General features: G+C 46.4%; 1 protein-coding gene across 3 annotated transcripts in view; it reads left to right on the top strand.

Moving 5' to 3' along the window:
- Positions 1-3,003: 3,003 nt before the first annotated feature.
- The window catches only part of psmc3 (proteasome 26S subunit, ATPase 3), a 30,281-nt gene continuing 18,426 nt past the window's right edge, over positions 3,004-14,858 (top strand). Inside the window, exons 1-8 of one of the 3 annotated variants that reach the window (XM_056301175.1) lie at positions 3,004-3,151; positions 4,505-4,585; positions 4,798-4,923; positions 9,204-9,308; positions 10,684-10,746; positions 11,627-11,764; positions 13,984-14,127; positions 14,737-14,858. The exon at positions 14,737-14,858 is cut by the window's right edge and continues 27 nt beyond it. In XM_056301175.1, the coding sequence (XP_056157150.1) occupies positions 3,110-3,151; positions 4,505-4,585; positions 4,798-4,923; positions 9,204-9,308; positions 10,684-10,746; positions 11,627-11,764; positions 13,984-14,127; positions 14,737-14,858 (821 nt within the window). In that variant the 5' untranslated portion in view covers positions 3,004-3,109. Of the gene's footprint in view, positions 3,152-3,173; positions 3,236-4,504; positions 4,586-4,797; positions 4,924-9,203; positions 9,309-10,683; positions 10,747-11,626; positions 11,765-13,983; positions 14,128-14,736 lie in introns of those variants that run through there. The other 2 variants (XM_056301177.1, XM_056301176.1) reach the window with 2 other exon arrangements.

Genomic DNA, 14,858 nt, shown 5'->3' with positions numbered 1-14,858 from the left:
CTGCTCGCTGATCATCACCTCTCCTCCTCTTAACCTAGCTTCTATTACTCTTTCCCATATCTTCATGCTGTGGCTGATCAACTTTATACCTCTGTAGTTGTTACAGTTCTGCACATCACCCTTGTTCTTGAAAATCGGTACCAGTATGCTTCTTCTCCACTCCTCAGGCCTCCTCTCACTTTCCAGGATTATGTTAAACAATCTAGTTAAAAACTCCACTGCCACCTCTCCTAAACACCTCCATGCCTCCACAGGTATGTCATCAGGACCAACTGCCTTTCCACTCTTCATCCTCTTCATAGCTGCCCTCACTTCCTCCTTGTTAATCCACTGAACTTCCTGATTCACTATCCCCACATCATCCAACCTTCTCTCTCTCTCATTTTCTTCATTCATCAGCTCCTCAAAGTACTCCTTCCACCTTCTCAGCACACTCTCCTCGCTTGTCAGCACATTTCCATCTCTATCCTTGATCGCCCTAACTTGCTGCACATCCTTCCCAGCTCGGTCCCTCTGTCTAGCCAATCAGTACAAGTCCTTTTCTCCTTCCTTAGTGTCTAATCTGTCATACAACTCACCCTCCGCCTTTTCCTTTGCCTTTACCACCTCTCTCTTTGCTTTACGCTGCATCTCCTTGTACTCCTGTCTACTTTCTTCATCTCTCTGACTATCCCACTTCTTCTTTGCCAACCTTTTCCTCTGTATACTTTGCTGTACTTCCTCGTTCCCCCACCAAGTCTCCTTGTCTTCCTTCCTCTGTCCTGATGACACACCAAGTACCTTCCTAGCTGTCTCCCTCACTATTTCTGCAGTGGTTGTCCAGCCATCCGGCAACTCTTCACTACCACCCAGTAGAGAAGAGTTGCCGGATGGCTTTACTATACTATGCTCTACTATAATATTCTATACTATACTATTCTATACTCTGCTGTACTATACTATTGTATACTATTCTATGCTATGCTATACTATACTGTTCTATGCTATTCTACACTATCCTATCCTATGCTATTCTATTTTATGCTATATGTACTATTCTATACTATACTATGGTATACTAGTCTATACTCTCCTAGTCTGTACTATATTATGCTATGCTATACTATACTATACTATGCTATATGTTTCATACATACTATATGGTGGGGCAGGTTTTAAGAGTCCAGCTGTTTCATTTCTCCTGTGGAAACTCCAACAAACCAACTCACCTGTGTGAAAGCAGCAGGTGTGCAACTCAATAATTCATCCACAAGCTGAGAATGAAGACGAGGAGTCACTGAAGCACACTAGTGAATTCTCCACTACTCAATATTGTGTCTCACTGAATGTGAGGTCTTCATACAGACCACCACCCACCGCCTCACTGACGTCAGCAGGGCAACAGCATCCAATGACAGATAAATTATCCACTAGAAACAATTCTGCTTACACACTGTTCAGGTTGACGTTTGTGTGTGTGTGTGTGTGTGTGTGTGTGTGTGTGTGTGTGTATCAGTAGATTGGTTTAGCTGCCAGCAGGTGTGGGCGTGTCCAGACATGACTCCTCCCTCTTCTCACCTTTCAGCACTCACCTGTCCTCCACTGACCCGTCAACACCAAGCAGACTCCCGGAAGAAGAACAAATGCGGTATTCCTGAAGAGGAAGCTGTCAGGAACCCGGATGTCAGCATGAGGGGATAGAAACAGGACATATGTCAACAGTGGCGATACCTCAGAGCACCAAACTGATCTCCTGCCCCAACCGACACCTCATCCAGCGGCGGAGGTCATTTTGCTCTATGAGGAGGGGGAGACACATTCAACATGTAGATTTGTTTTGTTTTCTTCCTATTTAGTTTTCTAGGTGACTGGTTTGTCCGAGATTTGGCCCATCAAAAAGCCGCGGACTCTCGCGCTGAAACACACATATTACAGCGCGCTTTCAGTTATGGCGTTTTGACAAGAAATATGTCAGTCTGAAAGAGTGCAGTGTTAAGCCCGATGACTGTTATGAACCCAGCCCCTCCTCCTCATCACCCCGGACACGGGTTCCCTGCAGATGAAGCCGCCAGGACGCCGCACGTCTGAGCGACTGGAACGTAGAAGAAGTGAACAGATCATGTTGCAACATTGTAACGGCCAGGGAGGGGGGGGGGAGGGGTGTGTGCAGACCCCTTCAGCTGATTGTTACACTGTTGCAGTATCTCTGCCCTGTCAACGACACACGTTGACACATAAGAACAGCCCTCTTTTCTTAATCCAAACTTTTCATTATTTTAATTTTCACACCTTTGGTCCTTTGTCGCCGCCATGTGGCGTAGAGGCGGTACTACATCCCGCTGTCGTGTATATCGCCGTTGATCTGGAATGGAGTATGATGGGATTTGACAGGTCATATCAGCAATGGAGAGCCTGTCGCGACCCTCCGCATGTGTCCGGGCGGGCGGGCTCGGGCTCGGGACCGGGACCGGCACGGAGAGTGCGCCGGCTGCCTGCCTGGGTCGAAATCCTACACGCTTGCCCTTTAGCTGTAATAGGTGTAACCTTTGAAGTGAAATGTGTATCCGGTAATAATTCACTTTTTTAGGTTTCCACACAGAACAAAGCTTTTGAACACATCAAAATGGTATCCAGAGATTTGGTGGTTCCACAGTTGTCTTCTTAAAATGGCCTTGTCTTCTGCAGATGTACTTGCATGGCGACCTCTGTCAGACCACGTGTACCTTCCGCAGGCAGCAGCAGGCTGTTCAGGCACCACACCAACACAACACTTGTGACCACAGACAGATCAGGCAACTACTCGTCACGTGGACTGGGGTGACATGTGATGAAGCGGAGTTTCTGGCGGCAGAGTTGATAAACAGCGGTGGTTCCACAGCAGAAGTGCGTGAGTTCCCCCACTGGAGAAAACCAATGCTGCCCAGGAACTAACTGCCTTAACGCTTCTGAACGGAAACCAGGCGCAGGGGGAACTGCCCAGCCCGGGAAAATCGCGGCGCTGCACACGTCTATACAACAAACTGCACATAGGTGGCGATGATGCGCCTTGGCGCTAGATACAACCACCGTAAAACGTAGGAAGCAGAAGACGAAGAAGAATACCAACGAAGTAGAAGGAACCAAAGCAGAAATGGCGTCGCTGAATGACAAGTCGATTTGGGATGAAGTGGAGGTTGGTTTCAACGCTACGAAAAGATTTAAATTATAGTTTCCACGTTGTTATCGTCGCGGACATCTGGGGCACCTGGTTGCCGAGGTGACGAGCTCGTTTTAGCCGCTAGCCTGTTGAACATCAGAGTGACGCAGAGACAACCGATGCTTGGCTGAGCTAAGCTAAACATGCTAAGTTGAGCAAGAAGGAGATTTAGAGGCGGTGTTTTGCGTGAACATGAGCCCAAGTTAAGTCTTCGCTACTGGAGTGTCGGAACAAGTCAGTTCCCTCATTCAAAACGTTATTGAATGAAATGAGATGGTGATAGTGTAACTGTTGTAATATTAACATGTCGTTGCGAGTGTGAACTGTTGCAGGGGAAGAGCGCTATCGTTAGCATGGTGATGGCTAACACACTCCTCTCGTCCTCTTGTGCCCAGCCGTAACCTTCGCCATTCATACACCAACTCATGAATGCAGTTGGCAGTTTGTTCTTATGGAGAGGTGCGCTGCGTTTAGGCCATGTCCAAATCCAGTCGTTAGTTAAACGGCGCATAATCTGGGTGCAGAGGGATTGTGTGAAGGCTCCTAATTCATTCCTAATTCATTCCTAATTAATCACGTGTGTTTGCGTGTAACATGAATTAAACTAATCATTGTCAGGTCCTGTCAGTACACATGGCCATTGTAACTCTAGTTAATGATGTAACAAGCAGAGTGTACACACGTTGTGCACCCACCTATGTAGGTGCATATTGCTATCTGAATAATGTACTCTTTTAAATCGCAGGAAAGCATCAAAGAGACATGCATATTAGGGTTAATACTCCTGTCTGTGTCCCTGACCAAGGCAATGGGAAGAAGAAGTGGAGTTGGTCCCCGGGCGCTGCAGCCGCCCACTGCTCCTATACTATATACCATAGCATGGTTACATGCAGGGAAAACGTTCATTGTAAGGATACAATTCCTTGTTAGAATACAATGTCAAATAAAGTGGCTTTCTTTATTTCTTCTAAAATACTGTGCCACTGATTTTAGACCAGGTTTTTGTTGGTCTGTGGTGCCATTGTTTTGTGCTTCCTCAAGATAGCGATGCACCAACAATGTGCCTGACCCACACTTCATTTTAAGACCAACATGCCCATTGGCGCTCAGATGGGCGCAAGTACATTTGCTATTTGCAAGTACATTTGCGATTCTGATTTAAACAACATTGGCGCTGGGCGGGAAAGTGACAACTGTGTCAGTCAGAAACGAGCAATGACACTTGTGCTGCACTATGCACAGGGTGTAAGGTAGGGCCAAAGTGTTCTTAAACATTTGCCTTTTTACCAAAGGAAAACTTAAACCTTGTGTTTTTTGTGCCAAATTTAGGATGGAATTGGCGAGGAGGTCTTGAAAATGTCTACTGAGGAGATAGTGCAGAGAACCCGTCTCCTGGACAGTGAAATAAAGGTAACGTTTACAACAGTGTAGCACACCTTTACTAAACCTTGGGGCTGCTTAGTTGGTGATATGTACTCCCACTTTAATGGTAATATTAAACTAAGCAATTTGGTAAAGGTCTGGAAAGGACGCTTGGGCTGCTTTTCTAAAAAAAAGAATTGTGTAAGCTTGGATTTGTTTGTATTAATGTTTTGTGCTATGGGATCTTTAAATTGTTTCAGATCATGAAGAGTGAGGTGCTCAGAGTCACTCATGAGCTCCAGGCTATGAAAGACAAAATCAAAGAGAACACAGAGAAGATAAAAGTCAACAAAACTCTGCCTTACCTGGTTTCTAATGTCATCGAGGCAAGTACAACATACATGTCCTTGTCATCAACCTGGGCCACCTTAAATATATGTCCACACAACTGTCTTATTCTCGAAAATGTGAGAGCAGAATCCCCAGTAGCTCTATTTATACAGGTAGTCCCCGGGTTACAAACACCCGTACTTAGGAACTGACCTCCGCAAAGCCTGTATTAAAAAATCAGGTTACACACAGTGTTCTGTACTAACGAACGGACGGACTATTTTACGAGACGCTCAAAACACTGCGCGTTTTAGGCAGTTCGTCAGCCCAAGGGAAAACAACGCCATGCCGTCGTCGCCATTTTATGTCGGATCACGTAAACATTGTGTGCTTTGTGTTTTCACGTAAATTTTCGTGTGTTTACCCTCGTAATCATGGCTTCAAAGCATAAATCTGGTGCAAGTGATGGTGATGCACGGAAGAAAAGGAAAACGATCACAAGTGAAATGAAAGCAGAAATAACAACACGTTCAGAGAGAGCTGAAATGCTCATCGTTTTTTCACTTTTCTGGTGAGGCGGTGAGGCGAGCCCCGAGCAAGCTCTTGTTTCTTGCGTCAAAACGGCCTCTGCTGATCAGAACCCGCTCCCGGCACAGTGGCAGGTGGGGAGTTGAAATGTAAGTTTTTTAATACCTGTACACATATTCTCTCACTCAATTATAAATACTGTACTGTAGTTACAGTTATTATTACTGCATTATTATGTTTAGTATTAAAACAAACATTTGACTGATGACGCTAGATGTGAACTGTATGTAACTGTTCCGACCTACATGCAGATCTGACATAAGAACAGACTCAAAAACGGGACTCGTTCGTAACCCGGGGACTACCTGTATAAAGCAGCGAGTTTCATATTTTGAGTTTCATACTGCTGGAATAGGCGCCAGCATCCTCACGACCCTGAGAGCAGGTTAAGCGGTTCAGAGAATGGATGGATGGGTGGATATTTTACATTAGCAGTGAGCCACAGTAAACTAGGTCACCGTGTGTTACTTTTGAATGACTAAAAGAGGCACACTCAGAAGTTTCAAGTTTGTCATTTATGAAGTGAAAGTTTACACTTATTGTCATAATGAAATGCTTGTTTTGCTAGCTCAACACAAGTGGAAAATAAAAGTACTTTTCATTTCATTTACCTTTATTTAACCAGGTTAGTCCCATTGAGATTAAAATCTCCTTTATAAGAGGGACCTGGCCCAGAATGGCAGCAGTGAACCAGTTTTCAGCAAACACTCAAATGAAGACAACAGAACAGCTCAAAGTGCAAAATAGCATAAAAATGAAGGGAAAATATAGAAACCTGTTATATACTGAAACATTTACAATCTCCAACAGACTCAGATTCCATAGACTTAACCATACCTTTAAATTTGGATAGAGTACCCAAGTCCTGGAGTTTAAGTCTATTCTGCCGGCTATTCCAGGCAGATGGAATAGCCGGCAGAATAGAGAATAGTTAGAGAAATCACAGTGCAGGAACTAGATACACTTGCGAAAACAGCACAGACTTGGGCTATACTTTGTTGGACAGTGCTACAGTACAGAGTGAGACAGATCAATCGTCTTAAATACTACATGGAGAGCTGTGTCAGTACATGGAGAGCTGTATCCGTACATGGAGAGCAGTGTCAGTACATGGAGAGCAGTGTCAGTACATGGAGAGCAGTGTCAGTACATGGAGAGCAGTGTCAGTACATGGAGAGCAGTGTCAGTACATGGAGAGCAGTGTCAGTACATGGAGAGCAGTGTCAGTACATGGAGAGCTGTGTCAGTATATGGAGAGCAGTGTCAGTATATGGAGAGCAGTGGAAGTACATGGAGAGCTGTGTGAGTACATGGAGAGCAGTGTCAGTATATGGAGAGCTGTGTTACTACATGGAGAGCAGTGTCAGTACATGGAGAGCTGTGTCAGTATATGGAGAGCAGTGTCAGTACATGGAGAGCAGTGTCAGTACATGGAGAGCTGTGTCAGTATATGGAGAGCAGTGGAAGTACATGGAGAGCTGTGTCAGTACATGGAGAGCAGTGTCAGTACATGGAGAGCTGTGTCAGTACATGGAGAGCAGTGGAAGTACATGGAGAGCTGTGTCAGTACATGGAGAACAGTGTCAGTACATGGAGAGCTGTGTCAGTATATGGAGAGCAGTGGAAGTACATGGAGAGCAGTGTCAGTACATGGAGAGCTGTGTCAGTATATGGAGAGCAGTGGAAGTACATGGAGAGCTGTGTCAGTACATGGAGAGCAGTGTCAGTACATGGAGAGCTGTGTCAGTACATGGAGAGCAGTGGAAGTACATGGAGAGCAGTGTCAGTACATGGAGAACAGTGTCAGTACATGGAGAGCTGTGTAAGTACATGGAGAGCAGTGTCAGTACATGGAGAGCAGTGTCAGTACATGGAGAGCTGTGTAAGTACATGGAGAGCTGTGTCAGTACATGGAGAGCAGTGGAAGTACATGGATTGCTGTGTAAGTACATGGAGAGCATTGGAGAGCGGTGTCAGTGTATGGAGAGCTGTGTCAGTACATGGAGAGCAGTGTCAGTACATGGTGAGCTGTGTCAGTACATGGAGAGCAGTGTCAGTACATGGAGAGCAGTGTCGGTACATGGAGAGCTGTGTCAGTACATGGAGAACTGTGGAGAGCAGTGTCAGTACATGGAGAGCAGTGTCAGTACATGGAGAGCTGTGTCAGTACATGGAGAGCAGTGTCAGTACATGGAGAGCTGTGTCAGTACATGGAGAGCAGTGTCAGTACATGGAGAGTAGTGTCAGTACATGGAGAGCAGTGTCAGTACATGGAGAGCTGTGTCAGTACATGGAGAACTGTGGAGAGCAGTGTCAGTACATGGAGAGCAGTGTCAGTACATGGAGAGCAGTGTCAGTACATGGAGAGCAGTGTCAATACATGGAGAGCAGTGTCAGTACATGGAGAGCAGTGTCAGTACATGGAGAGCTTTGTCAGTACATGGAGAGCAGTGATAGTACATGGAGAGCAGTGTCACTACATGGAGAGCTTTGTCAGTACATGGAGAGCAGTGATAGTACATGGAGAGCAGTGTCAGTACATGGAGAGCAGTGTCAGTACATGGAGAGCAGTTACAGTACATGGAGAGCAGTGTCAGTACATGGAGAGCTGTGTCAGTACATGGAGAGCAGTGTCAGTACATGGAGAGTAGTGTCAGTACATGGAGAGCAGTGTCACTACATGGAGAGCTTTGTCATTACATGGAGAGCAGTGATAGTACATGGAGAGCAGTGTCAGTACATGGAGAGCAGTGTCAGTACATGGAGAGCAGTTACAGTACATGGAGAGCAGTGTCAGTACATGGAGAGCTGTGTCAGTACATGGAGAGTAGTGTCAGTACATGGAGAGTAGTGTCAGTACATGGAGAGCAGTGTCACTACATGGAGAGCAGTGTCAGTACATGGAGAGCAGTGTCAGTACATGGAGAGCAGTTACAGTACATGGAGAGCAGTGTCAGTACATGGAGAGCTGTGTCAGTACATGGAGAGTAGTGTCAGTACATGGAGAGTAGTGTCAGTACATGGAGAGCAGTGTCACTACATGGAGAGCAGTGTCAGTACATGGAGAGCTTTGTCAGTACATGGAGAGCAGTGATAGTACATGGAGAGCAGTGTCAGTACATGGAGAGCAGTGTCAGTACATGGAGAGCAGTGTCAGTACATGGAGAGCTGTGTCAGTACATGGAGAGTAGTGTCAGTACATGGAGAGTAGTGTCAGTACATGGAGAGCAGTGTCAGTACATGGAGAGCAGTGTCAGTACATGGAGAGCAGTGTCAGTACATGGAGAGCAGTGTCAGTACATGGAGAGCAGTGTCAGTACATGGAGAGCAGTGTCAGTACATGGAGAGCTGTGTCAGTACATGGAGAGTAGTGTCAGTACATGGAGAGCAGGGTTTCTAATGTTTATCTTTACTATTTACTGTTAATCTTTCCCTCTTGCAACAACATACCAACACAAGTTGCTTGTATGTTCTTGTACTTGGCAATAAATATGATTCTGATTGTACCTGAGGTTGGTCTTGGAGTGCCTGTGTGTGTGTGTGTGTGTGTGTGTGTGTGTGTGTGTGTGTGTGTGTGTGTGTGTGTGAGTTTTATTTGGCCAAGTATGTGTAGTACACATACACTGCAGCTCCTCCATGTACTTACACAGAACAGACATACAGCTAAAACGAAGACGAGCAGGAAAACATAAGCACGTAACTACTATGAACAAGTATACATGTATGTAAGAAGTGTGTATGTGTGTAGCTGCTAGATGTGGACCCTAACGACCAGGAAGAAGATGGAGCCAACATTGACCTGGACTCTCAGAGGAAAGGAAAATGTGCCGTTATTAAAACCTCCACCAGACAGGTAAATCTGATACTGTAAGTATAAATACTTCACTGCGTCCCTACAGACACAACTGCCGTGTCTGTGAGTGGGAAGCCAGATGTGGGTATGTGTCCTGGTCGCTGCACTAGCGCCTCCTCTGGTCGGTCGGGGTGCCTGTTCAGGGAGGAGGGGGACTGGGGGGAATAGCGTGATCCTCCCACGTGTTACGTCCCCCTGGTGAAACTCCTCACTGTCAGGTGAAAAGAAGCGGCTGATGACTCCACATGTATGGGAGGAGACATGTGGTAGTCTGCAGCCCTCCCCGATCAGCAGAGGGGGTGGAGCAGCGACCGGGATGGCTCGGAAGAGTGGGGTAGTTGGCGGGGTACAGTTGGGGAGGAAAAAGGGGAGGAAAAGTAAAATAATTATAAATAGTTGTCACATAGTTCTTAAAGTCTGATGCACAACATCAATACACAAGTAGTTTTACTGGATAAAACAGCAAAATGGGGTCCGCGGTGGGGTAGTGGTCCAAGCAGCGGCTTTGTGACGATGCAGTTGCCCACTGGGGACCAGGGTTCGCGCCTCTGTCTCGTCAGGTCCGACTATGGCCAGTTTCGATGAAGCCGCAATACTTGGCAGCGCTGTCTTGGGGAGGGGGGCGGAGTCGGCCTGGTGTTGGTCACATGACTGCATCTCTGTGTGGGGAAAAACCAGTGGTTCGGCCTGGATTCATCTTGTCACGGAGCTGGCGAGGCGTCTCCTTCGAGACTGCCGGCCGGAGAGATGCAGTTGGCGAACGCATGCAGTATGAGGTTGGTGTTTGAGCTAGAAGAGGGAGTGAGAGGCCACTACACTGGGAGAAAAAGGGAAATAAATTTTAAAAAACAGCAAAATGGAAACAGTTCAACATCTGAAGAAAAGTTGATATGACGTGAGGACAATGTGCAGCACAACACACACACACAGCTTGAAAGAGAAGAGTGTGTAAATGAAAGCAGATGTGCAGAGATGAGAGAAGAGCAGCTGAAGGTGGTTATAGGTGATTATAGAAGGTTATAGGTGATTAGAGGTGATTAGAGGTGGTTAGAGGGGATTAGAGGTGATAGGTGGTTATAGGTGGTTAGAGGTGATTATAGATGGTTATAGGGGGTTATAGGTGATTATAGGTGGTTATAAGTGATTATAGGTGGTTATAGGTTAATATAGGTGGTTATAGGTGATTATAGATGGTTATACGTAGGTGATTAGAGGTGGTTATAGGTGATAGGTGATTAGAGGTGGTTAGAGGTGATTATAGGTGGTTATCGGTGATTATAGGTGGTTATAAATGATTATAGGTGATTATAGATGGTTATAGGGGATTATTATAACGTTTCTAGATTTTATTGCAGTGCTGCTGTCTGTTTTCCAGACATACTTCCTTCCTGTCATTGGTCTGGTTGATGCAGAGAAACTGAAACCTGGAGATCTGGTGGTAAGATCAACACACACACACACACACACACACACACACACACACACACACACACACACACACACACACACCCCAACCCGGATTTAGATACAAACACCAATCAGCCAGACCATTGAAACCTCCTGCCTAGTATTGTGCAGGTCCCCCTTGTGTTATCAAAACAGCTCTGACCTGTGGAGGCCTGGACCCCACAATATCTCTGAAGGTGTCCTGTGGTGTCTGGCACCAAGGTGTTAGCAGAGACCCTTTACGTCCTGTAAGTTGTGAGGTGGGGCTTCCATGGATCAGGCATATTTTTGGCGATGCCTGCAAGATTTACCAGCGACATGCACAGAACTGTCGACAAAGTTTCACCTGCACCTTCCAGCAAACAGGTGAAAAGTTTCAAGTCCACAATGATGAGGATGAGGAACCTCGTCCTCATTGTTGTTGACGTGACTTGATATGTACAACTTGAAACTTTTCACCCGTTTGCTGGTAGGTGCAGGTGAAAGTTTGTCGACAGTTCTGTGCATGTCGTTGACATTTATCCATGGTAAATCTTGCAGGCATCGCCAAAAATATGCCATTGTCAATAGCACGCGCCAACATACAGGAAGCTGGTCTGACCGCTGCAGTAGAGAGCGGAAGTCAGTGGTCTACAGTCATGCACAGAGCCGATGACATCTGTGCCGACATTAATGAGATGATCAATGTTATTCATGTACCTGTCAGTGGTTTTAATGTATTGGCTGATCTGTGTGTGTGTGTGTGTGTGTGTGTGTGTGTGTACACACTCACACTAACAAACATTATCACACATATACACATGTACGGGCCGAATAGTAAACCTGCCACATGGACATGCATTAGAGTGTGTGATGTGTTTTTGTGACTGTAGGGGGTTAATAAGGACTCCTACCTCATCCTGGAGACTCTCCCTACAGAGTATGACTCCAGAGTAAAGGCCATGGAAGTGGACGAGAGGCCAACTGAACAATACAGCGACATCGGAGGACTGGACAAACAAATCCAAGAGGTAATTGTCTGTCTGTCTTTTTGTTTGTAGTCTTGATGTTCATGGGGTTTTGTTATTGTCATATATTTCTACGTTTTAGTCCGTAAAGGCTATAGAGTTGACATTTACATTAGGCTTGTGTTGATTGGCAATCGGATCGTACGTGAACAATTGTTTTTTCCTACGCCGATATTAAGGCGATTTTAACAGAACTTACCATCAGAACTCATCCCTCCATCCATTATCCGAACCGCTTATCCCTGCTCCCAGGGTCGCAGGGATGTTGGAGCCTATCCCAGCAGTCATTGGGCGGCAGGCAGGGAGACACCCTGGACAGGCCGCCAGGCCATCAAACAGGACCGATACACATATACACACACACGCCTAGGGACAATTTAGTTCGGCCGATTCACCTGACCTACATGTCTTTGGACTGTGGGAGGAAACCGAAGCCCCCAGAGGAAACCCACACAGACACGGGGAGAACATGCAAACTCCACACAGAGGACGACCCCCAAGGTTGTACTACTCCGGGGCTCGAACCGAGGACCATCCTGCTGTGAGGTGACTGTGCTAACCACTGTGCCCTATCAGAACTCGGATATAAAAATAATGTCTAGAATCTGCACCCTACTGTGCATTTAGAGATGTTTCTGGTAGAGTGGCATGTCCGCCCGCTGAGCCCCGTTAATCAGCACAAGTGCATTTTAAATCCTTCATTACAAATGTAATGTGGACATTGTACCGGACGGACCATTGTGGCAAAGAAGGAGCTGAGCCGGAAGGCAAAGCTCTCAATTTACCAGTCAATCTTCGTTCCAGTTCTCACCTATGATTATGAGCTTTGGGTAGTGACCGAAAGGGTGAGATTGCGCATACAAGCGGCTCTGTAGGGTGTCTGGGCTCAGCCTTAGAGATGGGGTGAGGAGCTCAGACATCCAGAGGGAGCTCGGAGTAGAGCCACTGCTCCTTTGCATCAAAAGGAGCCAGTTGAGGTGGTTCGGGCATCTGATCAGGATGCCTTCTGGGTGGAGCTGCCAGGGAAGAGGAAGGCCAAAGAGGAGGTTTATGGATGTGGTGAGGAAGGACTTGCAAGTGGCTGGTGTGACAGAGGAAGATGCAGAGGACAGGAAGAGATGGAAACGGATGATCTGCTGTGGCGACCCTTAATGGGAGCAGCTGAAAGTAGTATATATATATGATGTTTCCTCACTTTCACAGTCAGCGGCGAGCTGACAGTCATAACCATGAGCTGCCGTGCCTGACTCACGCAGGACCCGGCAAATCTCAATTTTTAACCCCTGTAGATAAGTTAATAATGTCCAACAGAACACGGTGCTGTGATATTTTTGCACCAAGTGGACTTTTAAAAGGGAGGAACGCTGGTTTGAACAGGCAGTCAGGACACCATCTAGTATGAGAAGAGGGAAGGACCACCCCACTGGGGGGGGGGGGGGGCTAAGAGTACATCTGTCACCATCTTATAATGCCGTGATTGCTACTATTACCCAGTCCTCTGTGAATAGTACACATGACCACTGTAACTCTAGTTAATGGACACACCCATATTTGCATATGTAACTGGCCGGTGGTTTGGGTTGTTATGCCACTGTATTGTTTATGAGGGTGGGGGTACCTGCAGTCACTGTATTGTTTATAAGGGTGGGGTACCTGCAGTCACTGTATTGTTTATAAGGGTGGGGTACCTGCAGTCACTGTATTGTTTATAAGGGTGGGGTACCTGCAGTCACTGTATTGTTTATAAGGGTGGGGTACCTGCAGTCACTGTATTGTTTATAAGGGTGGGGTACCTGCAGTCACTGTATTGTTTATAAGGGTGGGGTACCTGCAGTCACTGTATTGTTTATAAGGGTGGGGTACCTGCAGTCACTGTATTGTTTATAAGGGTGGGGTACCTGCAGTCACTGTATTGTTTATAAGGGTGGGGACACCTGCAGTCACTGTATTGTTTATAAGGGTGGGGTACCTGCAGTCACTGTATTGTTTATAAGGGTGGGGGTACCTGCAGTCACTGTATTGTTTATAAGGGTGGGGACACCTGCAGTCACTGTATTGTTTATAAGGGTGGGGTACCTGCAGTCACTGTATTGTTTATAAGGGTGGGGGTACCTGCAGTCAGGTGAGACTGAAGAGGTGACTTAGATGATGATGTAACGTGTGTGTCAGTACTGGTTGTGTCCACATGAGCTGACTCACCTTGCTGTGATTGTGTGGTGCAGTTGGTAGAGGCCATTGTTCTGCCTATGAACCATAAGGAGAAGTTTGAGAATCTGGGGATCCAGCCTCCTAAAGGAGTTCTGATGTACGGACCTCCTGGAACTGGAAAGACTCTGCTGGCCAGAGCATGTGCAGCTCAGACCAAGGTACACACACACACACACACACACACACACACACACACACACACACACACACACAGAGCAAGTACAGTGGGTCCCCAGGAATCAAACTTCTTCAGAGCATTTTTGTTGTGAATGATAATGTTATGCAGTATTCTGCTGCCTTGTTTAACTTCCTGTAATTTGACTTTTTTTATTTACGGAGTCGTCTGTAAGTTTTAGGAGAACTGTGTTTCCTCGTGTAACAGCTTCAGGTTGGAAGATCACAGACTGAATTCAGTATAATCAGATTTTCAGTGTGATGCTTTTTCACACTTTTTCACTCAAGATGGCAGCTGACACAGCACATAAAAGCCTCTCGGCTGCAGTTTTTGAAGCACAGACCATGTAGCGCCAGTGGCACTACGGCGAGCGGTGAGGGACGAAGCTTGGGCATGTGTGGTAGTCTTCACATTTGTGCATGTGGTCTTTCATTTCTTGCAATTAGTTCAGTTTCCTGCAACAAAACCCCTCATCACAGAATCACTGATTTCTGGTACACAATACACACACACCATATACACACTGAGGTACACACCACACGTAGTTTGGAATGCTGCAGGCAGTTCTGTCTAATGCGAAGTGTGTCTATAGGCGACCTTCCTGAAGCTGGCTGGGCCACAGCTGGTGCAGATGTTTATTGGCGATGGAGCCAAGCTGGTCAGAGACGCCTTCGCCCTAGCAAAAGAGAAAGCTCCGTCCATCATCTTCATCGA

The sequence above is a fragment of the Lampris incognitus genome, chromosome 21 (genome assembly GCF_029633865.1).
Source record: "Lampris incognitus isolate fLamInc1 chromosome 21, fLamInc1.hap2, whole genome shotgun sequence".
Classification (NCBI taxonomy): Eukaryota; Metazoa; Chordata; class Actinopteri; order Lampriformes; family Lampridae; genus Lampris; species Lampris incognitus.
The sequence above is the reverse complement of the archived record's forward strand: the minus strand, read 5'-3'. Positions and strand labels throughout refer to the sequence as shown.